Source organism: Phoca vitulina, unplaced genomic scaffold (assembly GCF_004348235.1).
Source record: "Phoca vitulina isolate PV1807 unplaced genomic scaffold, GSC_HSeal_1.0 scaffold90, whole genome shotgun sequence".
Lineage (NCBI taxonomy): Eukaryota > Metazoa > Chordata > Mammalia > Carnivora > Phocidae > Phoca > Phoca vitulina.
In genome coordinates this window covers 2147021-2173938 of record NW_022589793.1, presented here as the reverse complement: position 1 = coordinate 2173938, position 26918 = coordinate 2147021, and the positions used below count along the sequence as shown (strand labels likewise).

At 47.1% G+C, this 26918-nt stretch overlaps 1 protein-coding gene across 2 annotated transcripts in view; it reads left to right on the top strand.

Annotated features, from left to right (window-relative positions):
- The window catches only part of GGA2 (golgi associated, gamma adaptin ear containing, ARF binding protein 2), a 34434-nt gene extending 7879 nt beyond the window's left edge, over window positions 1–26555 (top strand). For both annotated transcript variants that reach the window (XM_032396248.1, XM_032396249.1), the window contains exons 3-17: window positions 626–701; window positions 1577–1675; window positions 3637–3760; window positions 5606–5709; window positions 7060–7140; window positions 7652–7789; window positions 11119–11200; window positions 13176–13301; window positions 14046–14168; window positions 14890–14918; window positions 15295–15425; window positions 17047–17204; window positions 20076–20245; window positions 21221–21331; window positions 21830–26555. In XM_032396248.1, coding sequence (XP_032252139.1) covers window positions 626–701; window positions 1577–1675; window positions 3637–3760; window positions 5606–5709; window positions 7060–7140; window positions 7652–7789; window positions 11119–11200; window positions 13176–13301; window positions 14046–14168; window positions 14890–14918; window positions 15295–15425; window positions 17047–17204; window positions 20076–20245; window positions 21221–21331; window positions 21830–21940 — 1663 coding nt within the window. In that variant the 3' untranslated portion in view covers window positions 21941–26555. The remainder of the gene's footprint in view (window positions 1–625; window positions 702–1576; window positions 1676–3636; window positions 3761–5605; window positions 5710–7059; window positions 7141–7651; window positions 7790–11118; window positions 11201–13175; window positions 13302–14045; window positions 14169–14889; window positions 14919–15294; window positions 15426–17046; window positions 17205–20075; window positions 20246–21220; window positions 21332–21829) is intronic.
- Window positions 26556–26918: the final 363 nt, after the last annotated feature.

The following is a 26918-nucleotide window of genomic DNA, read 5'->3' as shown; positions in this document are numbered from 1 at the left end:
AGTGACTAATGCTAAGGAGACCCCTGAATGTTAGGGATAGAATGTAGCTAGGTTACGTAGGAATGTGAAAGAGATCAGTGTATTCTCCATAATTTTATATGTCCTCTTTCTTAAGAAAATGCAGGAAGAGGGTGAAATTTTGTTGGTTTCTGGTTTTGTTTTTGTTTTTAAATTTGGTTTCTGTTTCCAAAGCATCTGGATAGGAACTGAAGAATCATGTCAGCCATACACATGTTTAATCTACATGATGCTGCATAGTCAGCATCTTGAAATGAGGGAAAAGTTTGATCACACTTTCTACCCCAGTGCTTACTGAGCATTTGTCATCCGATAGGGTCTACTGCTCACAACCTGGTTACACACAGGTCTGGCCTTGAGTGCTCAGCTTGGAGTTCTAGGGGTGGGTTGGCTGCAGGGAGGAGGATGTCAGATGCTGTCGCCGCACCAAGGGTGGGTGGGGGTTGGCCTCCTTCAGAGGCAGGTGTGTGGGTTGTGTGCCCGTCCCTCCACTTCTGCTTTGGGACCCGTGCTTCTGGAAGAGAGGCGACTTGACGGAGTGTATTCAGCCATACCAGTTGGTTTCTTCCTCTCCACCCACAGCCCAGGTCTTTCTGTTTTCCCTTAGCCCAACCCACGCGCCCTGGCTACTGGCCCACAAGATTCAGTCTCCACAAGAGAAAGAAGCTCTTTATGCCTTAACGGTGAGTGTGGCTTGCCCCTGTGCTTATGCTTTCTTGCCGTGCAGCTAGAGAGCGCCGGACCCCAGGCCCATTTCACATGGTGGAGAGCGTCCGATAGCGAATTCTGTGCTTGGGTTGCCCCATCCTAGGTCTGTTTCGAGAGAGCAGCGTTGAACCTGCTTTGGGGAAAGGAAAAGAAGGCTTGCTTTCCCTTAATCTTCACCAGACCAGGGCTGGCGAGTTCAGGTGCCTCATGTAGTGGGGCCTGACTGGTCCCATCAACGAGCGAGCTGCTGGGTGAGGATGGAAATCCTGGAGAGCGCGAGGCCGGTGTGCAGAGGGCAGCTGTGCCACAGGACCGGCTGGCTCCTCCAGGCGTGCGGTTGGGGCCTAGTGTTGCTGGAACTTTGTTTTCCAGGAGTCAGAGATCCAGAGTTTTATATCCATTCTGAGTTTATTGATGTTTGTGACTAATTTGAAATGTTAAACAATAGCACGAACCAAAGAAGATGTGTGTGGGCCTGTCTTGCCGTTTGAGTGTCAGCAGGTAGCCTGTGGCTTAACAGTCCTTGTGTGCTACAGATCAGGTCTCTGCCTCTGAGGAGGACGGGATTCTCTAGCCAGTGTGTCCTGCGCACATGGTCTCCTTAAAAGGTGGGATGGCCTCAGGGTACACCCCACTAAGCTTTCTCCTGGGCACAAACCTGGCAGTTACAGCAAGATCAGGCAGGTAGCAATTTTTTCTTAATCTGAAAATGTCACCCTTCCTCAGACTATAGTGTCTTTGTCGTCTTGAGGAAACACTAGCCATAGTTCCAGCAGATGCTCATCAGCTATGAGATGAGCCCTGAAGCCAATGCTTTTCCTTTTCTCATGGGGCTCCTGTGTCCGTGCAGGTGCTGGAGATGTGCGTGAACCACTGTGGGGAGAAGTTCCACAACGAGGTGGCCAAATTCCGCTTCCTGAATGAGCTGATCAAAGTGTTGTCCCCGAAGGTGAGCAGCCTGGGCTTGGCTGTACTACACTTGCTCGCTGTACTGTCCCTGCCCCAGCCTTCAAACCCCGTGCCCCTTCTTGGTCCAGAAGTAGGCCCACTCACGACAGAGCCTGTCGGCCGGTCCTGCTTCACAACAGAGCTGAGAGGGGATGTCCTGCACGCGAAAGCTTTCCTCTTTGCTGGATCGTAACCTCCTCGGGAGCTTCCCAGGTGTGATCTGAAATGGAACTTAGATAGGACGCTTGTCCTGGGTGGGTGGCAGCAAGGCAAGTAGATCTCCAGCCCTGCCACATCTTCAGAGTTTACATAAAGGCCTTAAGGGGGTTCAGTGAGTGGTACTGTGTCGGTGTTCTCCACACCACATCACTGTCTCATGGCTCTGTCCACATTCCCAGGACAGCAGAGGAGGTGAGAAACCTTAGTTTGCACAAGTCCAGCACACAGGTCAGCTGGCGGTCACATCTTTCTCGATGGCCTTCCCCAACACTCTCCAAGGTCTGGGATGCTGGTCACGTTCATCAGCTGAGCCCTGCCTTTGGTTGTCAGCATTTTCACATTCTCCCTTTAAAGATGGTCTTGGGATGGTTGGCCTAGAGGGGTGAGGAACTCAAGCTCAAGGACAGGTTTTTTGGTAGCGATGGCAAGAGATACCAAGTGTGGCTTTATGTCCCTTCTTGCTTGCCCTCTGCACCTTTTCTCCTGGCCCTTGTCTTAGCAACACCATTCTTGGGTACCTAACTGGATGGAGCCCTTCTTTGCTACTTCTCAGCAATTCTCTGATATCATCTGTGGGTAGTACAGTTTAATTCATTTCAGTTCTGCCACTAATTACCCGGAGTTATTATAGACCCTACACATGAAGGGCTCAGTCCTACCTAGATCTGCCTACGTCAGATACCAGCCAGGGGTCTTAGATGTCCCCAGGCTACTTCCTGCTCTCTGACCAACTACAAATTCAGGGGTTCCCGTGACTCCCTCCACCAGGTTTCGTAATTCATTAGAAAGACTCACAAAAGATAGGAAAGCACGATATTCACTATTATCCTTTTGTTATAAAGGATGTAAGTGGAAGAGATCCATAGACCAAGGGGACCAGAGCTTCCACACCACCCTCCCAGGACATCCATGTGTTCTAACTCTCCAAGGCTCCTTGTTTGCGCGTTTTTATCTGAAGTTATGTAGGCATTTTGATTAAATCATTAGCTAGGATTGAACTCCGTCTCCAGCCCCCGGCCCTCCTGGGAGTTGGGCTGAAAGTTCCAACCCTGTCATCACATGGTGGGTTTTTCTGAAGTGGTCAGTCTCTCCCTTGAAACTAAGCACCCACCATGAATGGTGAACATAAACTCACGTGTGGTCCAAGGGGGCTCATGGTGAATAACAAAAGCTATTCCTTTTTTTAAAGATTTTATTTATTCCTTTGACAGAGAGAGAGCACAAGCAGGCAGAGTAGCAAGCAGAGGGAGAGGGAGAAGCAGGCTCCCCCGTGAGCAAGGAGCCCGACCCTTGCCCGACCCGAGCAGGGGCTTGATCCCAGGACCCTGGGATCATGACCTGAGCCGAAGGCAGTCGCTTAACCAACTGAGCCACCCAGGTGCCCCAACAAAAGCTATTCTTATAACTCAGGAAATTCCAAGGGTTTTTGAAATTGTGCCAGGAACTAGAGACAAAGACCAAATAAATTTTCATAATCTTGCCTCATTCAAAAAATGAGTGTCCCCTGTGGCTCTAACCTAGCCCAATATATGGTGGGCTTCACTTGAGCAGTTGTGGAGGTTGACTCCTGGAAACCAAGAAGGCACCCTGGGGCTGGGGGCCAGCGGTTTGGCCTCTAGTGCCGCCCGTCTCCACTAGCCTTGAGCAGCTCGCTTCCCTGGACCTCAGTGGCCATCTCGTCCGTGGTAGCATGTGCTGGCTAAGTCGTTTCCAGCTTTGTAATTCTTCCCTTTTTATTTTTAGTACCTAGGGTCCTGGACCACAGAAAAAGTTAAAGGAAGAGTCATCGAAATACTCTTTAGTTGGACTGTCTGGTTTCCAGAGGATATCAAGATCCGAGACGCTTACCAGATGCTGAAGAAACAAGGTCGGGCTCCATGGCTTACATTGCATTTCCTCTTCGCAGTCGTTGTTTTTTTTGTGTGCTTTGTGGTTTTTTCAGTGAAAGCTGGTCATCTTGTGTAGGACAGTAGAGTCTGAGACAAGTGAATTTTTTAAAGATTTTATTTATTTATTTATTTTTTAAAAGATTTATTTATTTGACAGAGAGCACAAGTAGGCAGAGCGGCAGGCAGAGGGAGAGGGAGAAGCAGGCTCCCAGTCTAGCAGGGAGCCCGATGTGGGGCTCGATGCCAGGACCCCGGGATCATGACCTGAGCCGAAGGCAGACGCTTAACCAACTGAGCCACCCAGGCACCCCGATTTTATTTTTTTTTAAACTTTATTCACTTGTTTGAGAGAGCGCATGAGCAGGTGGGAGGGGGAGAGGGGGAAGCAGACTCCCTGCTGAGCAGAGGGAGAGGGAGAAGCAGGCTCCCAGCCTAGCAGGGAGCCCGATGTGGGGCTCGATGCCAGGACCCTGGGGTCATGACCTGAGCTGAAGGCAGACGCTTAACCGACTGAGCTACCCAGGTGCCCCTGAGACAAATAATTTCTGATCACTGGAAATGGGCAGACCTTTCCTTCTTGTAGCAGGAGTTGAGCTGGGCTTGGGACTGCTGTTGCTATAGTTACCCTCATTCACTGTACCAGATTTTAAATTCTTCCGGTGTCGGGTTGTATTGAGTGTGGGAGCTGATTTGCTAGAGTGTTTCTCAGTATCCACTCCATCTCAGCATGAGGTCTTCCTTTTTCCCTCTGCACCTCGAAGAGGGTCTTATTCTGGATACTTCTCTGATAGTCGACTGTTAAAACTTGTTACCCAATTCCAGTTAGCCTGGTGGAGGCAGGGGTCGTTGTTCTCTGTTCTAAGCCTCGGTTTTAGGTGGGCATTGTGTCCCCGGGTCTTGGTAGCACCTGTTTGTGATCCTGCCCCTCCCCCAGGGGCATAAGGCTTTCTGTTCTGTTCCGAAGCTGCAGTCGGTTTCTGCCGCTGCTCTGAGGACTGCAGGGTTTGATGTCTTTCCCAGCAGTTGAAGGTGTTTGTTCTGGAGGGAGAGAGAAGGACAGAAGTGCGACAGCAGGCCTTTCCCGTGTCTTTCCGTGAGTGCCTGGTGAGGCCCTGTGAAGAGCCTGTTCCTCTTGCGGTGTGGGCCTCGGAGGTTCCGTGTTCTCTCGCTAGCTCACCCCGGCCTGTAAACAATTTAGAAACAAGTTTATCTGAATTATCTGCCTTGGTGTTGCCATCCGTTTTTCCTCGGAGGCCCTGCCTTTCCTTAGATTTCTTGCCCTGTGATCTCCACTCTCTGATGGATTCAGGGAAAGTGGTGGATTTGTAGGTTGTCCAGTGTCATGTTGTCGGGGTTGGAGTCATGCAGTTCATGCCCTTCTGTGTCCTGTGTGGAAGCTGGGAGTCCGTAGAACTGTGTAGAAGAAGGAACCTGGATTCAGGATGGACTATTTTTCCCCGCCACATGTACTCACTGTTGTTGGGAGGGTCGTGGATCCTACAGTAACTTCTGGGCCCTGGGAGGTTACGTACCTGTATGTAACGGTCAGTGTTTTTATAGCATGAGGGCCATGGCCCACAAGCCCTAGGATCTGGTGCTGATCTCAGTTGGTTCTGATGTCCCTGTCTTTGTGCTGGTTCCTTGGAGTCTCCTGAGGGAGGTTGCAGAGCCTTGGTCGTACCCTCGGTCTATCCCTTTAAGGTCATTGATAGTGTTTTCCCAGTGGGACATCAGGAACTGGGAGTTTCTGGACTTGATGCTGCGTCCTACTGAAGTCAGTGGCTACCCTTAGCTGTATCTTAACTTCACGAATTGTGTTTTAGGAATTGTGAAGCAAGACCCTAAACTACCAATGGATAAAATTTTGCCTCCACCTTCTCCCTGGCCCAAGAGCTCTATCTTCGATGCCGATGAAGAAAAGTCCAAGGTAAAGAACCCCTTCCTGACCTTGGTGGCCGACCTAGGGGTCTAATGTGACCCCTTCTTTTAGGGACTCTCCTGAAATATCCCCTGGGGTGTTCTCTGATCCCTGAACCAAAGTTGGGGGGAATATGGGGAGGTGGGTTAGTGAGTTCTTTCTGGAGCAGGCTCTTAGAGTTAAGTAGCATAAGGTCTGGATGTTTTCTTCATGGATGAGCCAAATAGTAAATGCCATGTTCTTTGTACCCTCCACCTTACTGTACAAGCATTCCTGAGGGAGAGAAGGTACAAAAAGATAACCCCAGTGGGCAAGGTGGATGCTCAGTCATATCCAGTGTATGTGTGGTATTAGGGGAAGATGGTGGAAAGAATTGGTTGTATTTTGGCTCAAAATTTTTTTTTTTTTTTAGTGCCAGTAAGCCTGATCCTACCTGTATTCTTTCTGCTACTGTCTCCCATAATTGTTGCTCCTCAGACATCAGGAAGGAGAGGGACAAAGACCTAGGGATAACTGTAGAGTGCCTCTGGATGGGGAGAGGGCCCTTGAGCATTGGTGGTGGCTGTGCTTTTGGACATTACTGTTCTTGGTCACTCACGGGGTCTAGGAAATGAGTACCAGGGAAGCTGCAGGCGGGGTAGGAGTCTGGCTTGGGGACCCTCTGCCTCTAACTGCACCCCTCAGCTGCACCTGTCCTTTGGGCCTAGAGGTTCAGTGGCCGTGGTGTCAGAACGAGCCGGACTATGCTGGATTCTGGGCTGCCTTTCTCTCTGGCTCCTCTCCTGGTGCCTTACAGTGGGTGGGAAGAGGAGAGAGGGCATGGCCTTTGGAGAAAGAGTCCTGTGTCACCGGGGGCAAGCTACTGAGACGCTCTGGGCTTCAGTATAGCCGTCTCTACTGCCATCAGTGAAGACTGAGTGACTCCCATGGGCACGGTGTTCTGCTAGATCACCGAGGTGTGTCACATCGGAGGGTGCCTGGCCCAGGACAGCCTCAGCAGTGACATTTTGGGCCAGATGATTTTGTTGGGGGCTGTCCTGTTGACTGTAGGGAGTTTATAGTGTTGTGGCCTCTACCTGCTAGATGCCGGTAGTACCTCAGTTGTGACAATCAGAAAGGTCTCCAGGCTTTGCCAGATGTCTCCTGGGGGCTATCTCCTCCACCTTCCTACCCTGTTGAAAACCAGTGGTCTGTGGGGAGAGTCCTAATACCTCCATGGCCTCACTGTGAGACTTGGTAGGAGAACGCATGGAAAGTGAGGAGCTATTATCCGTATTCTCCTGCTGCTGCTGTGGGCCATTTGACACGGGGTGGGGTGGTGGGGGAGGAAGCCACCTGCTCTTCTTGTTCACTCTGCAGCTTCTGACGAGGCTTCTGAAGAGCAACCACCCGGAGGATCTTCAGGCTGCAAACAGGCTGATCAAGAACTTGGTCAAGGAGGTGGGCATTTTTCCACTGGGCTCTGCAGAACCAGCGTTTGACACACATGTGTATGTGGTGGAGGGCGTCGGTGCACAGTTGGCCAGGGAAAGGGATGGTCTCTGGGCCCAGAATGGGGACACAGCTGCGGGCTCCCTGAAGGGCAGCAGGATGGTGACCGGAAGAGGAAATCATACTGTGTACTTCCCAAGTACTTTTATGCAAGAGCCCAAAGCATTTCATAGACCCTAGTTTCTGTCCCAGTATTAGAGTCCAGTTTGGGAATCTGGTTTTCAGAGGGATTAAAGCTGGTGGTACGAAGCAGTAGATCACCTGGTCCCTGGACTGCATTGCCTTTTGTAGGAATTCTGGGCTCAGGGTGTTTTCTTCGCCACTGAGTGAACACACTTCCGCCCACTCAGTGTTCTAGTGATTTTCCTGAGCTCGCCAGTGCAGTGCCTCCTTCCCATCCCTCGCTCAGGCATTATCTAGGGCTTCTGCTCCCTCACCTCCATCCTCTCTCTTCTAAAAGGAACAAGAGAAATCTGAGAAGGTGTCCAAGAGAGTCAGTGCCGTGGAGGAGGTACGGAGCCATGTGAAGGTGCTGCAGGAAATGCTGAGCATGTACCGCAGGCCGGGGCAGGCCCCACCAGACCAGGAGGCTTTGCAGGTACTGGTTTTAAAAAATAAATTCAAGTGGAATTGAGTGTAATTGACACATTAGAAATTGCACATATTTTAAGCATATTTGATGTGTTTTGACATGTGTGTGTCCAGGAAGCCATCATCATAATCAAGATAGTAAACATGTCCCTCACCCCCTAGAATTTCCTCATGCTCCTAGGTTATCCCTCCCCTCCTTTCCTGTCTCCCCACCCCCCAAGCAACCACTGCCTTGCTGTCTGTTCTGACTAGTTTATACTTCCTAGACTTTTTTGTATGAAGGGAGCAATACAGTTTTCTTTCCTTCTTTCTCTGTTTTTCTTTCTGGCTTCTTTCTCTTGGCATAATTGAGATCCATTCATGGCATGTGTATCAATAGGTTGCTTTTTATTGAGTGTATTCTGTTGTGTGTATTACAACATGTATATCCATCTTTTGATAGATATTGGGTTGTTTCCACCTTTGGGTGATTATGAATTAAGCTGCTATAAACAATTGTGTATAGTTACATATAGGATTTTGTGTGAACATACATTTTCCTTGGGTATACACCTGGGTGTGGGATTGCTGGGTCACATGCTAAGTGTATAGTTAACTTTGAAAAATAGTTGGCCAGTTTCTTAAAGTGGGTGTGTCATTTTTATGTACCTAACAACATTACACGAGAATTCCAATTCCCCCCACACAGCCTACACATCTCGAGGTCTTTTTTTTTTTTTTTTTTTTAACACCTTTAGTGAGAATTTACATATCCTAAAAGCAGCCATCAACCCTAACAGGAAGAATTTAATCAGCCCTAAAAGAAGTCCTGTGCCCATTAGCAGGCACTCTCTGCCAACACCTCTTCCACCGGCTCCTGGCAACCACTCATCCATGTTCTGCGTCTGCAGATTTGCCTCTTTGGACATTTTGTGTAAATTGAATCCTATAACATGTGGTCTTGAGTCTGGCTGCTCTCACTTAATGTTTGGAAGATTTCTCCATCTTGTAGTGTGTATCAAAACTTTATTCATTTTTCTGGCTGAGTAACCTTCCATTGTACGGCTGCCTCACGTTTTGTCCGTTCATCAGTTGGGCATTTGGGTTTCCACTTTGGCTATTAGGAATGATGCTACGAACATCCGTACACAAGTTTTCTTGTGTGTGAAACGTAAGCTTTTGATTTTCTTGAGTATAGATATTTAGAAGTGGAATTGCTGGATCATCTGGTGGCTTCATTTAACTTTCTGAGCACTGCCAAGCTGTTTGCCAAATCATTGTGGCATTTTACAATCCCACCAGCGATATATGAGGGTTCCAGTTCTCCATATCCTGCCAACACTTGTTACTGGCTGTCTTTTTGATACTAGCTATCTTAGTGGGTATAAAGTGGTGTCTCACTGTGGTTTTGAAAGGTATTTCCCTGGTGACTTAAGCTGAGCTTTCTTTCCTGTGTCTCTTGGCCGCTTGTGTGTCTTCTTATCTGAAGAAATGTCCGTTCAGATCCTTTGCCCAGTTTTTAATTGGGTTGTCTTAGTTTTTGAGTTGTTAAGGGTTCTTTATGTATCCTGGATACCAGTCCTTTGTCAGACTTTCTCCTTTGATTTTGGAGTTTGATTTATCGGTTTTCTTCTGTCACCGGTGCCTTCGCTGTCCCAGCTGTGTCACTGCCGCCCAGTGCGGACAGGTGGTGGTGGGGCCGGAGTGCTGTCAGAGCCAGCCGCTCGGACGCTTGTCCTTGAAGCTCTGCTCTTCTCCCTCCTTCTGCCGGCTACATTTGTCTTCTCTGTCTGCATGCCGGCTTTTTATGCTTCTCGGCACAGGAAAGACGTCCTTCACGTAGCTCCTTAGTTTCCCTGTTCTTCCATTTCACGGGGTTAGCAGAAACAAACTAGTAGCTTTTCTAAGTCCAAATTCCTAAGAGAAAAATTGATTTGTCCAGCAAGGCTCCTGTATCTACCCCAGGTCAATCAGCTATAGCTAGGATTGGGTAGAGTTACAGAGAAGATCATGCCGGCCTTCTGGGGCCAGAGGGGACAGTACTCGGAAGGATTAGTGGGCTTGGGCCAGGCAGATGCTCCAGAGCCAGTTTCCTGAGGTGAGTTTGTGCCAAAGCCCCTCGGCAAGGTTGGCATGCTGGGCTTCTAAATAGCACAACTTTCCCCCACCCAAGATGATAACCAGCTAGGAGACAGGAGAGACATAGCAGGAAACAAAATTTCATAATGGGTAGAGCCTACTTTGGAAAAAGTGGCACATAAATATTGGCAAGTGGCTTCCTAATACTGAAGCCGCATCAGTCAGGTTTACCTACCACGTAAGATAGTGTTGGTACACCACCGTTCTCCCCACAAGGGGCTTCCTTCTCTAAAACAGAGCTGGTCGGAGCAGAGCCGAATGTGGGCTTCCATATAGGCAGGGAGCTCTCAAGAGCAAAGTGGCAGGAAGGGGCTCCTTTCTGCTTCCTCTCCCAGACTGCCCTAAGCAGATAGGTCATTTCGCCAGCCCTGGGGAAGGGGGCAGGGAGCACTACCGTCAGGGAAGACTGGAGTGTTAATTGGGCTCCCTCTCAAGGAAGGAAGCCTAACATGGACAGAAGTTATGTCCTCAGCACCTAGTATGTGGAGGGTGAAGTTGTCCAGAGCACTCTCCTGGGATGAGGAGAGAGAGATTTCCCAGATGTTATTGGTGCGGACTGAGGTTTAGTCCTGGGAGAACATGCAGTGGGAATCAGGGAGTGTTGTTGGAAAAATCTGATGCCTGTCTTCCAACAGTTGGATGGGGAGTTTGGATATTAGTTTTAAAGCAGGGTAGTCGCTTCAGGTTTCCATGTGGGGTTACCCCATTATTAAAGCTCTTACGGGGCACCTGGGTGGCTCAGTCAGTTAAGCATCTGCCTTCGGCTCAGATCATGATCTTGGGGTCCTGGGATTGAGTCCTGCATCGGGCTCCCTGCTCAGCGGTGAGTCTGCTTCTCCTTCTGCCACTGCGCCCCCTCCCCCCTCCACACCCCCCCCTCCCCAGCTCATGCTTATGCTCTCTCACGCGCTCTCAAAAATTTTAAAGAATCTTAAAAAAATAAAGCTCTTCTAGAGAGCAGGGAAAGGAGCTTAGAGAAGAGGTAATGCTGTACATGCTCAGAAGGTGGATTCTTAGGCCATCTGTTACCTTTTTAACTATTTTAAAAGTTCCAGTAACTATAGCCCAAACTGTTTCTGACACCGTAACGGCCATGTCACTTCAACCTGCAGCCATACATATGGGACAGACTCAGGAGACTCCAGAAGCCGCAGACCTCCACTGTGTGCTTATTGGAGGCACCTGGGGCCCTGCTGCGAACCAGCTCTGTTTTCTCAGGTGGTGTATGAGCGCTGCGAGAAGCTGCGGCCCACCCTGTTCCGGCTGGCGAGTGATACCACGGACGACGACGATGCGCTCGGTAAGGCCGTTCTTCTCTTGGCACAGCCGGGACACCGGAGGGCAGAACACACGTGCCCCTTCCTGCTGGGACAGTGGTGCCAGAGACCAGACAGCATGGCTTTTGTGGCGATTGGGCTTTGGAAGGGCGTGGCCTTAGAACTGATTTCCGGGACGATCTAGGCTTGAGCAAGCGATCATCAGCTGGTCTGAAAGCATAGAGAGGGGTGGAAATGTGCCGTGAAGGTTAGGCGCTAGGGAGATGCTGGAAGGAAGACTAACTTCCACAGAAGTCTGAGGAACTGCTGCATCTCGAAGGTTTCACCAACCTAGGTGCCATTGGGGGCTGGGTCGCCAACCTGAGGCAGGCTGAGGAGGAAGGGCAGGAATAATGGTAGGGACAGCGGAGAATTTTAGTATCTGTGCACAGAGATTAAAATATTTTACACTTTTTGGTTACGGACAATTTCAGGACATGTGCACGGAAATAGTGGGATAAATCCTATGTCCCCTTCACCTATTGGTAACAGCTACCAGCTCATGGCCCATCTTTTTTCCTCTTGTTGCATGTGTGCTGCTCTCGCTCCCCCATCGCTTATTCTCTTTGAAGCAAATTGCAAACATTCCAAGGTAATCAAATAGTCAGTCAGTGTTCAGATTTCCCTGGGCACTTCTCTCTCTAAACATCTCTTGCTAACCCTCCCACCTCAGCACCCCCCCCCCTTTTTTTTAAGTTCTGAATCAGACTCAGAAAAGGCATACTTTGCAATTGGTATTTTGTAAGTCTTTTTTAATGGATAGCCCCTTGGTTCTTTTTCTCCTTGTTAGATGAAAAACATGTCCTTTGACCTACAGAGTTTCTTTAGGCCTCAGTGTTCTGATGGCGTGCCCCCTGATATTTAATGTTTTTCCATATCTGATACTTCTTATAAATTCCTGATATTTCTTATAAATTGGATCAGGGGCTTGATCAGATTCAGGATCAGTTGGAGCAGAGATGTGGGGAGCAAGAACACTTCATGGGTGGTGTTCAAGAAGCCTTTGGTTTCTCATTATCTCTTCGTGATTATGGTCTGAGCCCATCATTTTCTCTGATTGCAATCAGCTCAAAAACAATCAAATTTAAATTTTTAAGCAACTCATCCATGCTAACTAAAACATTTTGCCAGGTGAATTCAACCCCATGTTGCAGCTTATGTGTTAAGAAAATTGGCAGGGGCCAATTCACAAATGCTTGTGAAGTTTTTGGAATCCAGTGCATATTTTATACTTACATACGACATTTCAATTTGGATGGCAAGATTTCATCAGGAATACTTGATCTATATTTAGATTTTATGAAATTTACAGGTGAAAACATACATTCATGTACCAGTTTGTTCCCTACATACTTAAAAAGCTTTCCAATAAGTGAATAAAGTACCAAAACTTTTTTTTCTTTTTTTTTTTTTTTTTTTAAGATTTTATTTGAGAGAGCACAAGCAGAGGGAGAAGCAGGCAGAGGGAGAGAGAGAAGCAGGTCCACACTGAGCAGGGAGCCTGATGAGGGGCTCGATCCCAGGACTCTAGGATCATGACCTGAGTCGAAGGCAGCTGCTTAACCAACTGAGCTACCCAGGCTCCTCCCCCTGCCCTGAAAAACTCTTAATATTCACATCCACATTGACAAAACTGTTTTTATTTTAAGTTAATTAATATTGAAGTTTTAGTTCCTTAGTTGAAGGGGCCATGTTTCAAGTGTTGGCCATTGTGTTGGAAGGTACTGGGAACGGTGGTGAAGAAATTTGGTTCCTCCTGCATCTTGAGAGCTAGAAGTGTTGGGGATTAGGGCCTGAATAACTAGGTCTGCTACGGGCCTGATCACATGATCTGGGGGCAGGAGGCATGGGTATACTGAACCTGGTAGTGCTCCGTGACCGCTGCTTTCTGGAATGGCTTAAAAAACACTGAGATTGTTGGTAGCTGAACCAGGGGGTTCTCATTTTTCCCTCCTTCAGCGGAGATTCTCCAGGCAAATGACCTCCTCACCCAGGGAGTTCTGCTGTACAAACAGGTGATGGAGGGCCGAGTCATCTTTGGGAACACAGTGACCAGCTCAGTGGGAGACCTACCTGTCTCCAGAGGTATGTGCAAAGAAGCCTCTCCTTATGTTCTGCCTGGGCATCCTGCAAATCCCAGAGAAGAAATGGATCCTCAGAATATTCTGGGTTGTGGTGTGGAAATGAGAGGCCTTGCCCTTTTTTCCCTTCCCTTTGGGGGATGGTTTTATGTAGCCAGCCTCTGCCACGTGTGCCATCACGAACTGCCTGGCAGGCTGGACCCTAGCTCTGGCTATCCACGGGAGCAGATGGCTATATTGCGCCCAGATTTTGATTCCTCTTCTCATGAATGCTTACTTTGAGGAGCTAGAAACCAAAAAAGTGATCTGTTTTAGTGGTGCCTAGCAGGCTAGCTGCATCAGAATCATCTGGCACACTGGCTGAACTGCAGATTCTTAGGTCCTCAGCTCGGACCTTCTGAATCAAGACTGCTTAGAGCTTGGCCTGGGGGTTTGTGTTTTTATCAAGCGCTCCAGTGATTGTGACGATTTGTTGTCAAAAGGCCTGTGAGCAGGAGACGGCTGCCCTTCTGCTGGCCAGGTTGAATGGACCCCTAGCAGAGGACACTGATTGCTGGGGTAGGAAGGCAGTCCCCTGGTTGCCTCCTATTCCAGATACCAGCTCAGGCTATACATCAAGCCATTCAGCGGGGGTGCATTGAGGGGGCGAGGTGATGTCTTCTGATTGAGAGGAGGCCTGTGGGAAGCTAATGGGCATTAAGTGGAGACTTTGCTTGCATCCTCACCTATGTTCCTGACTGTTCTCTAGTCTTTCAGAAACCAGCAGGTTGCATGAAGAGCTGTCCTCTGATTGACTTGGAGGTGGACAATGAATCTGAGCAGGCCGGGACTGTGGCACCGTCTTTGCTTCACCAGGACCTGGCAGCCTTAGGTGAGGGTGGGTGTTTAGGGGGAGCAGGCGCAGAATGGCCCTGACTCCCAGGAAGAGCAAGTCAGCTGGTTCCGCTTGGGGAGAATGTGCCTGTTTTCAGAGGGAGCTGGGTATACAGTAGTCCCCCACCTCGTCCGCAATTTCAGTGACTCGCGATCCAGAAGCAGATGATCCTCCTTCTGACATATGGTCAGAAGGTCAGTAGTAGCCTAGGGCTACGTCCCATGCCTACGTCATTCACCTCACTTCATCTCATCACGTAGGCATTTTATCATCTCCCATCACAAGAAGACAAAGGGTGAGTACAGTATAATATATTTTGAGAGCGAGAGACCACATTCACATAATTCTTACTACAGTATATTGTTGTTATTATCCGTTACTGTGTCTAACTTACAAAGTAAACGTAATTGTAGTTATGTATGTGTGGGGGGGAAGAAAACATAGTATATGGAGGGATTGCTACATCCGCCCTTTCAGGCATCCACCAGGGGTCTTAGAACATATCCCCCAATGGATAAGGGGGCACTACTATCCTGGGAAGTTTGGAGAGGTCCTCTTTGCATTTAGTCTCAGATTTGTCATGGATGAGTTGAATGATTTTGGGTAATTTGCTTTGCCTAGGCTTTCTAAATGTTCTAGAAAGGGTGAACATGATAACAATCTCCAGCTCCTGTCAGGTAGAGTTACTGGTGCACATCTTTCTGTTTCTTCCTTACAGGCCTCAGTGATGCTCCGGTTACCCACAAGGTAAGGAAGCTCTTTCCTAGGGGGTGGAAGGGAGGTCCCTCAAACCTACGTTCACCAGGGCAGCACTGCCTGGGCGTGGGGGAAGGGGCTATAGCATAGCCTGGTGGCGACTGTGGACTTGGAGGTCCAAAACCTCTTCCTTACTTATGTTGTCTGGCTTGAACCCCCAGAGAGACACATTTTTCCCTCTCCTTGTATCCCTACTCTCTTCAGTGGTATCCAGGCTCCCGCTTACTGAAGGTCATATCAGGAGTCCTGTGCTCTTGCCCTTTTTCTCCTCCTGCCCCGGGAAATGCAGTAAGCCTGTGTCCTGGTGTCACCATGGCTCCTGGTCATTCATACCCTGGCCTTACTTTAGCCATTCCTGGTTTGACAGGTTGCCGGTCAGAATTGGTGTAAGGAAAAGAGGAATCCCTCCGCCAGCATGCTGCCAGGTGGTGGTCAGAGCCCTTCTGCAGAAAGGAACTTGCTGGATCTCCTCTCCCCACAGCCGTGTCCAGGGCCTCTGTGAGTCTGTGGGCAAGGAAAGTAGAAGAGGGGCTCCTGTGCATGCTTCCTGCTCCTTGCGTGGGGGCCGGGCCGAGGAGCCATGTTGGTGTGCGGGAACATGGGGCACACTTGGAGACAGCCAGAGACCTCTCTCCCTGGAGGGGCTGCTTCCTTCCTACCAAGGGTTCCATATGTACCTCCCCTCTTCTCCTTTGACTCCCCATCCCAAGTCAGACGAAAAGACATGCTTTGGTTAGGACCTCTGCAAAGGGATTGGTTTAAGGAGTAGCAGCAGTAGATGATGATGATGATGTGGTGTTCATAGGCTTTTTTTTTTTTTTCCTGATTACAAGGAAGTTAAGCAAAATTTGATCACTAGAGAAATAGATAATATAGAAAGGCCCAATTATCACTCCCTAAAGATAATGCCCAATGTTCCTTCTTTGCTTTTCTCTCTGTATGTAGTAATGCATTATGTTGTTTATTTTTTACACACATGGGCCATAATTACAGACTGTTGTCCAGTGTGGTTTTTTTCATATAGCATCTTTGATACATGTCCATATCAGTTTAGATAAATTTGTCTCATTCTGATAGTTGTAATAATCCATATGCACGTAATACTTATATATTTAGTCATTGTCCTCTTGTGGGTATTTACGTAGCTTTCAGTTCAGAGGCATTCGGAGCGTTTTTATAGTATGGATTCCTAAAAGTGGAAGTGCTCTAAGGTGTGAGTCTAAACGTGTATGTAGATCCTGCTGCTTTGCCTCTGGAAAGGTTGGCGCGGTCTGCCTTCCTGTAGACACCCTGAGTGTGTCCGTGTCTGTGGTAGAGACACAAGGTCCTGGTGGACATGAAGATGTGCTGGGACGTCATTCTTGTTTGCACCCAGAGGGAGTCTTTCCATTTACTCCTAACCACTCAGCACAGCGAGGGGCTGGTAATCTTCCTGATTTGGGTGGGTTACTCTGCACTATAGTTTTCAGTTGGTACTGAAAATGTTTTTGGAGTGCCTGGGAGGCTCAGTCGGTTAAGCATCTGACTGTTGATCTCCGCTCAGGTCTTCATCTCAGGGTTGTGAGTTCAAGCCCCGAGTTGGGCTCCTCGCTGGGTGTGGAGCCTACTTAAAAAATGTTTTCAGTTTACATTCCAAATGGACGAAATCATGAATGAAGAGGTCCGTGTAATTGGTGTTATCTTCCTAACTCCTGTTACTCTGGTGACCACGTACAGGGAAATGTAACCTGACTGAGCAACTCGTTGTCAGAGGCTGTCTGACAACTACAACCCTGATTACCTTAATAATAGCTTCTGGTTTATTGGAACACCACCACCTGGCAGCATGCTGGCGGGGGGATTCCTCTTTTCCACACAGTCCTCAATGCTTTTCGTACATTTTCTCATTTAATTCTAATGGCAACCCCATGAGGTAGATGTTAGATGATTTCCATCTTATGGTTGAGAAAACTGAGGCGCAGGTGAAATTACCCATCTAAAGTCCTATTCCTCTAAAATACATGCATGTATATATATTTTTCTCCCCCTTCTGTATCTCATTCTTCAGAAAGCCTAATCAGATTTCCTGGAATTGTCTATAATTTTTGCTAGTCTTGATATTTTTTTCATTTCTTTGCAGAAATTATGTTCCACAGAAGAGCATCCCTAAGGAAGTGCCCCCCGGCACTAAGTCCTCTCCAGGTTGGTCCTGGGAAGCTGGGCCATTGGCTTCTTCCCCATCCTCCCAGAATACACCTCTGGCTCAAGTATTTGTCCCTTTGGAGTCTGTTAAGCCCAGTAAGTACAGTTTTACCTCCCCCGCCACCCCCCTGCTCTTAAATACCCAACTTTATCTGCTCTGGATTGGTAGGGGGTGGCTCTTAAATTGGGGAAGCTGAGTGGTAGAGATTTTGCCTGGGGGCAGAGGATAAGGAGGTGGCTTCACAGTCTCTTACCTACTATTTTTCATAAAGTTTTCTGTTTTGGGATTGACACTAAAAGTGAAGGATATTGGCAGGCAGACTTTAATTAGGGGGCTTGAGTCTGTTTTTGGACATGATGCTCACTCATTTGGAATTCAAGAAGGGAATGTCCAGTGTGGCAGAAATAACTCTGAAGAGGTGGGATTAGATGGAAAGGAAGAACTTGGCTGGTGGCCCTCTTTGGTTGGGGGTCCTCATTAGAGCAGGAGAGCAGAGGTTCCCTCCTTACGAAGGAAGGAAGGAAGGTGACCGTGTACGGTTGGCACACTGGCATGTGAGCAGGAGACACCAGGGTGCTTAGATATAGTATATTTAGAATGTTTTACAGCTTGCTTTGTTGTTAAAAGCTATAGCATTTTTTCATGCTGTGAATTGTTCTTCAAAACTTTTACTTTTTAAATGTCTCCATACATCATATAATCATGGTACGTCATTCATTTATTCAATTCCTTTCTTTATTTTTTTTACTTTTTTAATTAAAAATTTGGGGGGGGGGGAGAGGGGGCGTGCACTTGAGTGGGGAGGGGCACAGGGAGAAGGAAAGAGACTCTTAAGCAAGTTCCACACTCAGCATAGAGGCCAATGCCAGGCTCGATCTCACGACCCCAAGATTATAACCTGAGTTGAAATCAAGTCACTTAACTGACTGAGCCACCCAGGTGCCTTCATTTAATTCCTTTCTGAAGGATAATTTGTTTCTAGTTGTTTGCTGTTAAAAACTGCTACGGTGAACATCTCTGGACACTTGTGTTTTTAAACTTTCCTGATTATTTCATCAGGATATATTCTTAGAAATGCCGGGTGTAGACATTTAAAATTTTGATCTGCATGACCAAGATCCCTTCAGAAAGGTTGCCTCTTTCCCCATAAACTCACCACCATCCCTCAAGAGACTTTTAATCTAATCAGACTTTTAAATCTTTGACAGTCTCATTGTTAAGTGATGTTTGGCATGAGCTAAGGATCATCATTAAACATTTTTTCCCAGATTAGATAGTTGTCTGCTGCTTATCGAATCAGCCACTGATTTTTTTTAAATTTTTTTATTGTTATGTTAATCCCCATACATTACATCATTAGTTTTAGATATAGTGTTCCATGATTCATTGTTTGTGCATAACACCCAGTGCTCCATGCAGAACGTGCCCTCCTCAATACCCATCACCAGGCTAACCCATCCTCCCAACCCCCTCCCCTCTAGAACCCTCAGTTTGTTTTTCAGAGTCCATCGTCTCTCATGGTTCTTCTCCCCCTCCGATTTCCCCCCCTTCATTCTTCCCCTCCTGCTACATTCTTCTTCTTCTTTTTTTCTTTCTTAACATATATTGCATTATTTGTTTCAGAGGTACAGCTCTGTGATTCAACAGTCTTGCACAATTCACAGCGCTTACCAGAACACATACCCTCCCCAGTGTCCATCACCCAGTCACCCCATCCCTCCCACCCCACCCCCCACTCCAGCAACCCTCAGTTTGTTTCCTGAGATTAAGAATTCCTCATATCAGTGAGGTCATATGATACATGTCTTTCTCTGTTTGACTTATTTCGCTCAGCATAATACCCTCCAGTTCCATCCACGTCGTTGCAAATGGCAAGATCTCATTCCTTTTGATGGCTGCATAATATTCCATTGTATATATATACCACATCTTCTTTATCCATTCATCTGTTGATGGACATCTTGGCTCTTTCCACAGTTTGTCAGCCACTGATTTTGACATAGATGTTCTAACATGTTGAATTCTCCTACTAGATCTATTCTGCATGCTTTGTTTCCTACCTCTCCGCTTGGTTATGTACTTACGAGTATTTCTTGACACAAATAGCCTTTCCTCCCTCTTCTTAAGTGGATAGTCTCATACCCCCCCATCCCCCATTTGCCTTAGAATCATTTCTTAGCTGAATTAAAATAATCCTTTTAGGATTTCCATTGGAAGGTCATTAAACCTATTGACTTGAAGAGATCTGTGTCTTTATTCTGTAAAATTAAATGCAAGAGATGTGTGTGCATGTAGTCATATAAAAGAGACCAGAAGGAAATAGGCCCAAATGTTAGCAATGCTTATTTCTGGGTAGGATTAATGGTGTCTTTTATTTCATTATGATATCCTGTATTTTCTATAGTGTTCATAGTATTTTAGTCCTAATCCTGTCTCCCTCAAAAAAAAAGTTCCTTTTTTAAAAAAAAACAAACAAAAAAAACTGCTAATATGCTGGGGCGCCTGGGTGGCTCAGTTGGTTGAGCATCTGCCTTCAGCTCAGGTCATGATCCCAGAGTGCTGGGATTGAGCCCTGCATCGGGCTCCCTGCTCAGTGGAGACTCTGCTTCTCCCTCTCCCTCTGCTGTACTCCCCCACTCCCCGCCCCCCCGCTCATGCTCTCTCTCTCTTGCTCGCTCGCTCTATCTCAAATAAATAAAGTCTTTTAAAAAAACAAACTGGTAATGTGCTTTGGATGGTTGGATGGTGGGGAGCAGTCAGTTTGAGGGGCCCTCGGAGTCCAGCTAGGAGTAGTGAGGGCTGGATTATGGTGGCACCGGAAGGTTGGGTCTGAGGAGGTCAGTCCAGGAGCCGTGCTGATGGTAGAGGCAGCAGCGGCGGATGATAACACGCACATCTCTTTCAGGCATGGCTGTTGGCGGCCTTGTGGTCATGTTAACCCTTTTGGTTGGGTCCTTCTCTACCAGGCAGCCTGCCGCCTCTTATTGTGTATGACCGGAATGGATTCCGAATTCTGCTCCACTTTTCTCAGACGGGGGCCCCTGGCCATCCGGACGTGCAGGTGTTGCTGTTGACCATGATGAGCACTGCCACCCAGCCTGTCTGGGACATCATGTTTCAAGTGGCTGTGCCCAAGGTGAGTCGTCTGCTGGCCCGCTCCTTTGAATTTTCCAGTAAAGCTAGCATTTTTGAGTGCCAGGTCCTTTACTAGGACATGATCTTTTAGTTAGGTACAAGAGAGACATTCTTCAAAGGAATTTAAGATCAAATGGGAGTTTTATTGGCTTATTTAACTGGGGATTTCTGAATATCTGACTTCAGATGTGGCTGGATCTAGATAAGTTCTTAAAATGATTCCTTAAGAATCTCTTTCCACCTCTTGACTGCTTTCTTCTTTGGAGCCTATTCTCCAACAGACTCCACACAGCATGTAAATGGCTACCAGCAGGTCCAGAGTTACGTAGTCCTTACCCTCCTGAACCCTTTTTATCTCAGAAGGAAACTTCCACCTGGCATGAGGCATATATATTGATTACCCTCGAAAGGGCTGGGATTGGCCCTGTTGGCATTACGTGGATATCTGGGACCAGTACCTTGTGTTCAGGGATAATGAGGTACTCTGGCCAATGTAGGTATTATGTCCATTCCTCTTCAAGGGAAGTAGGGCCCCCACTGATTAACAGCCATACCAGCATCACAATGAAGAGGGAAAGGATGTCCTGGAAGGAAAGATTCAAGGTGGGCAAAAGTAAACATACACATTCTCTCATCCTCATGGTAGTCTTGTGGGACACGTGTTATCGTTAATCTCTATTTTATAAACTTCTAGTCCAGGGCTCAGAAAGGTTAAGTATTTTGCCCAAGATCCCAGAGCTAGTAAGAAGCAGAATTAGAACTCAGCCCAAGGTATGCCCTAGCTCTTCATGCTGCCTCTCAGAAGCCAACCATTGACCACACAACTTCTGTTTATGGAAGGAAAGGACTTTTGGACCCTTTAATTATTTGGTGGGTGTGGTCAAGTTTTCCTGCTTACCTGAACTCCCTCTTTGAAGCTGTACTTTATTAGGAACAAGTTAGCTATTGGATTTATCTCCGCCCCACCCCCCCATAGTCCATGAGAGTGAAGCTGCAGCCGGCATCCAGCTCCAAGCTCCCTGCGTTCAGTCCGTTGACACCTCCAGCTGTGATCTCTCAGATGCTGTTGCTTGACAATCCACACAAAGTATGTTCTGGTAACTTTGATAGCAGGGGGATGGGGGGCCCCTGGACTGTAGGGAGTTTGAAAGAGCTTTATTTGGGTCTTGCTCTACAGTCTCTGGTTGGGAGTGGTGGTGAGATTTTCCTTGCTGAGTCTTTTCTTCAGGGCTCATTGGAAGATCTCTGACTGGGTTGCCATAGCTGGGAACTGAGAGTGTGACACGAACTCCCCCTCGTACCATGAGTCCTCTGAAAGGGTGTGCCTGTCCTCCTTAGCCAGTCTCTGAGTTGTGGTCCACCTCAGGACTGCAAAGCTGTGGGAGTTCTCCCAGGACGTATGGCTTGAGTTTGTCGTCCCAGAGGGTCCTGGCCAGGTGTTCCTGTCATAGTTGTTTCAAGGCCTTACTGGCATGGAATTAACATGATACGCTGTTCCTTGGTGACTGCTGGGTGGGTAAAAGCTCGTACACTGGGCTGGTCTGTGTGTCTCCCCACTAATTTAATGTCTTCTGTCTTTGCCCAGGAGCCCATCCGGTTACGGTATAAGCTGACATTCAACCAGGGTGGACAGCCTTTCAGCGAAGTAGGAGAAGTGAAAGACTTTCCAGATCTGGCGGTCTTGGGTGCAGCCTAACTTTTCACAAGACAGACCCTGCCATTCGAGCTTAGGCCAGTGTGAATTTTGCTGTCTAGATAGGACTAATCATGGTGATTTAGTGCGGAGTGCCAAGAGTTCTATCCTGATGTCAGGCTCTGGATCCCAACCTCTGACTTATTCTGCAGATACTATTTGTGTGTGTGTGTGTGTGTGTGTGTGTGTGTGTGTGTGTTGTGGGGGAGGGTAGAGCAGGGCTTGGGGTGTGGACAGTGTGGGAAATGCTAAAGCATTTCTGACAACCATCTGCTACAATCATCTGTTTCTGCATGTTGGTGGACACGGATGTCCCCGCCTCAGGTTGGAGGTTTTATAAGCCAAAGTTGTGTTGTTATGTTTTTTCCATGTATTGTTATCTTTCCATTCATCCACTCTGTGCCTTGTCAGCCTTTGAAAGTCTTGGCTGCTCCCAGGCTGCTGTTCTCAGGGACCTTAAAAGGGACCTGGTTGGTCTTGGGGCAGAGAGTATCTTCTGGGGCACTCTCTTCCAAGAAAGACCTTGTCTCCATTTCCATTAGAGAATGCTGCTTGCATGTGTTTGAGAAGATCTTCTAAATGGAATGCTCGTTGCACTGTTTGCCAGGCGAGGGGCTGCCACTAGACCAGAGGACCACACTGGGTGGGCCAATCATGTCCTTCACCACCGTGCCTTAGAATCACCCAGAGAGGACCTTCCAGGGCAGAGGGGAAAGCAGATCCCAGGCCTCATGCAGGCCTCAGGTTCTGTGGGTGGGGCAGCCTGTCTGGGCCCTTCCTCAGGACCCTCCTCTCCATTCTCATCCTCCTCCTTCACGAGCGTCTACTCTCCGAGCTCTTCGGTGGTGACGCCATGCCAGTCATTGTCAGTCATAACTAACAGGCTCACCCTTGCCTGTCAACTCCACTGTCCAACATGAAGAACTGTGACACAAATAGGTATGAAAAGAGCTTAGCAGTGATTTCAGTGGTGACTGAATATAGAAAGTCCTTGAATAAATACCCGTGTAGCAAATACGCTTTGTGGAGTCTTGAGTAAGTAGGAGATGCAGAGCCTGTTGCATTTAGAGGCGCTAAGCCTCCAGGGCCCTGTTGCCTGTTGAGGAAATAGGAAGGCTTCGTGCTGTGGAACCTGAAGAGCGGCTTCAGTGAAGGGATAGGCCCTGCGGGTCCAAACAAAGCTGGAAGAGAGAGGTGGATTTTTGTTACATGTATGGTGTGAAGGGAAAATTCCGGTTCATCACCTGTTCTTAGCGCCTGCCATGTGCTAGGTGTCTTCTGCTGTCCTGCTTTGCTGGTCAGTGGGGCACGCGAGCTGAGCCTTGCTGATAGGGCCTGATGAAGGACTTTGAAATCCGAGCCGATCACCTGTTGGGGCAAGATTCTACCTCAGGAACCGCAAGACTCTGTTTGGGGCTCTTTATCACAAAATCTGGTACTTTCCAGGTTTATCTTTGAACTTCTGCGTATAGTTAGAACCCCACCAGCACTAATTGGTGGGGATGGGAGCTGTAAAAGATGATCTAGCTATGCTAATTTTTAAGCAAATGTGAAAACTCATAAAACCAATAAGTGATGGGTGACTTCTTCATTTGGCGTAATTCCCATATGATTCATTTTAATCTAAAATTTCTTGCATGTTCAAATGTTCTATATAGCTTTAATGGGCTCTAGCTAATCTCATAAAGTCTTTAAGAGGAACCTGTCGTAATGATGATGCCTGCCTATGCAGAACTTCCGTCAGGGTGGGTGCATGAGAGGAGATTTTTACCCCCTGGTTCAGTGGTGAACTTGTGTGTGTCTCAACCTTCTGTCTTCCGGGAGCCAGACTCCCAGCGGTGCTTTGGTGGAGTTGCACCAGGGTAGGGTGTCTGTGGGGGGGGAGGCGTTCCTGAAAGTGGCCCTGGTGTGTGTCATCAGCGCCTTCTGATGATCCGGCTCCGTGGCTGCTGAAGGCCTGACCCATATCCTTCCGTTCCCTCCACAGCAGTTGTGGAGCAGCTCCCGGGAGCCCTGCACGGTTGCAGGCACTGCAGGTACCACAGTGGAAAGTTCCTGCCCTCGTGGCTCTTCTCTTCTAGTGGTGTACTGGGTGGGGACCTGGCACTGATGGTCGGGATTCGTCCCCTATCCTGAATTCCTCTTCCAGGCCCCTGCTCACCCCTGTCTCTTGACTTACTTCTGTGACTGTGTTTCTCTTGCTCTCTTAAATGTGGCGTTGCCCAGGGTTTAGTCCTTAGGACTCTTCTAAGCACATCTGGGCAGCTAACCACTAGGTGGGTCCTAGACCTCTAGCTCAGGCTTCTACCTCCCTGCTGACATCCATATTCATCAGTGGCTATTTGTAGGTTTCACTATTGTCTTGGGCTCCGATAGCTTAGAATGGAACCCAGCCTCCTCCTCCTCCTCCTCCCCCCTTCCCCTTACATTTTCTTTAATTTGAAAACACCTGTATGAGCTTTCATGGATCCTTGATTCCTGTTCCTTCTAGAGCCACTCAGTTGTTTTTGTCTCATCTAGTCTATTTCTGAATATGACATCTTGCCCTCTCCTGCATTCACATGGTCACTGCCCTGGTTTGGCTTTTCGGGGGGGAGACGGGGTGGTGCAGTTATCTGCCTCTCAGTTCCCTGAACTATTATACTTGCCACCACCAGAATTATCTAACAGATCTGGCCACTTGACCTCTTGCTGAGAAATCCTGAATGGCTTCCTAATGTCCTAAAAGTTGATGCAATCAAGTTGAATGCTTAAGTATTCATTGCCCTTTTCTAACTTCCTGTGCTTCCTACCATTCTGCCACCTGCCAGGAACGAGCACTTTGCCACAGCCGCAAGAAAGTCCTTTCTTTCATGTTTTGATAATGCCATGTGTTTTCATGACATTAGGAGGCAACTCCTCTCCCCTTATCTCTTCAATGAATTTAAGACTAGGCTAGAACCCTGCTTTATCTGTGAGCCACTGTGAGCATAAATGGGCTATGGAGATGGGAAATGTTGAAAACAGAGTAAATGACTTAATGACCAAAAGAACACGGACCAAATAAAGCAAAAGAACACAAACATTACGTATTAAAAATGGTGTAGGGGCACCTGGGTGGCTCAGTATCATCTTGTTCTCAGCTCAGGTCTTTATCTCAGGGTTGTGAGTTCAGAACGACTGTAAATTGAGAGACCAAGCATTCAGGGTACAAAGCAAAGGTGATATTCTAAAATACAAGTAGTGCTTGATTACTACAGTGTTTACAAATCAAATTCTTCATATCCAATGTAGAAGATGCTGACCCAGCCCCAAAATATAAAATTCTATCAACTAGGTGTTTTGTTTTGTTTTTTCTTTTGAAGAAAACAGTAGGAGAGTGTCCTGGAATGGTAGCCCTGGTTTGGGGGGAGGAGTTTTTCATTTTTGTTTCTATTTTTAAATAAAGATATGGCCTGGCATTTACCATCTGGGAAGAGGTGAAGCCAGGTAGGACAGAGGAAATGTCCTCAGGTGAGGTGAGCCAAGCCTTTCATTATATAGTTGAGGCCCTTAAGGTCCAGAGTTCTCATGACATTTAATGTCAGCTGGAATGAAAAAATCCAGGCCTTTTTTCCCCTTGCCCAGCGCATTCCCAATTACACCACGTTCATTCTGAAAAAGCTTGCATTTTAAACAGTAAACATTCTCTTCCTTCTGACTTTTATTCTTGAATACCTCATCCCACTAGTAGAGGTAACACTTTGATTTTAAAAGTTAAAATTGTAAGAACATACTGCACTGTTACAGGCCCCAGATACGTAGGATTTTAACATTTGCAGTCTTCTGAATCCCCAGTTTGAAATAATTAAGTCAGCCCTTAGTTGTAATTCAGCTCTTTAGCTTCACTACTGCCTCTAAGAAGCCATGTGACCTTGGGTAAGTAATTTATCTTCTTTAGATTCCTCCTCTGTGAAGTGGATAACAGAATTTTTTTTGAGAATTAAAAGTTAATATATGTAAAGTGACTACAATACTGCATGGCACTTAATTAGCTAAGACTTATTTCATTTACTATTTGATGTTAGCTGGTCCACCTGGTTTCCTTCCAGCACATGAACAGAGGTGACTTGCCCATAACTATAAAGTTTATCTCCTAAAATAAAAAAACTTTAAAATTTTGGTGATTCTCTAATATTGAGACACAGTAAACATAAGGATAGAAAGGTAACAAAAAGTATTAATACTAATTAGAAACTATACTCCTAAATCTAGTCACCAAAACAATTCTAGCCATTTTGAAACACATCCCTAAGCCTAGTCAAAAGATGACGTCTGTAACAGAACACTTAGAAACTAAGAATGAACACGTTTCCTATAAGCCATTCAGTTAATTTTGTAACAAAGCTGTGCATTCTAAAATTTATAACCCTGACATCAAAATCTGAAGCAGATAACTTGGTCTGCTCTTGTTTCTGAGTGCACATGTAAAATATTAGCTTTAAAGCTAGTGGCACATTGAAAGAATACACTGTACAAAGCATTTTCTGGAAATGCAGTTAACCACATCAATAGCTCAATTGGACTATTTGGTCATCTCAATAGATGTAGAAAAAGACATTCTAGATTATTCATTGTTTATTCCTAATAAAAATAAATGACCAGGGGTGCCTGGGTGGCTTAGTAAAGTGTGTGCCTTTGGCTCAGGTCATGATCCCAGGTCCTGGGGTTGAGTTCCGTGTCAGTCTCTGTGCTCAGCGGGGAGTCTGCTTCTCCTTCTCCCTCTGCCCCAACTCATGCTATCTCTCTCTAATATTAAAAAAAAAAAAAAAGACCAGCAGCATGTTTAATAAGGAAATATTACAGTAGCCTAAACACAAAGGTTTATTTTCTTGTTAAAAAGGCCAGATGTAGTCCAGAACCATTGCTGATAAAAGCATCACAAAGTCATCGGGGATCCAGGCTTCAGCCAGCCCTAAATCACCACCCAAGGATAATCTCCTCAGCATGTTACATGGTGATG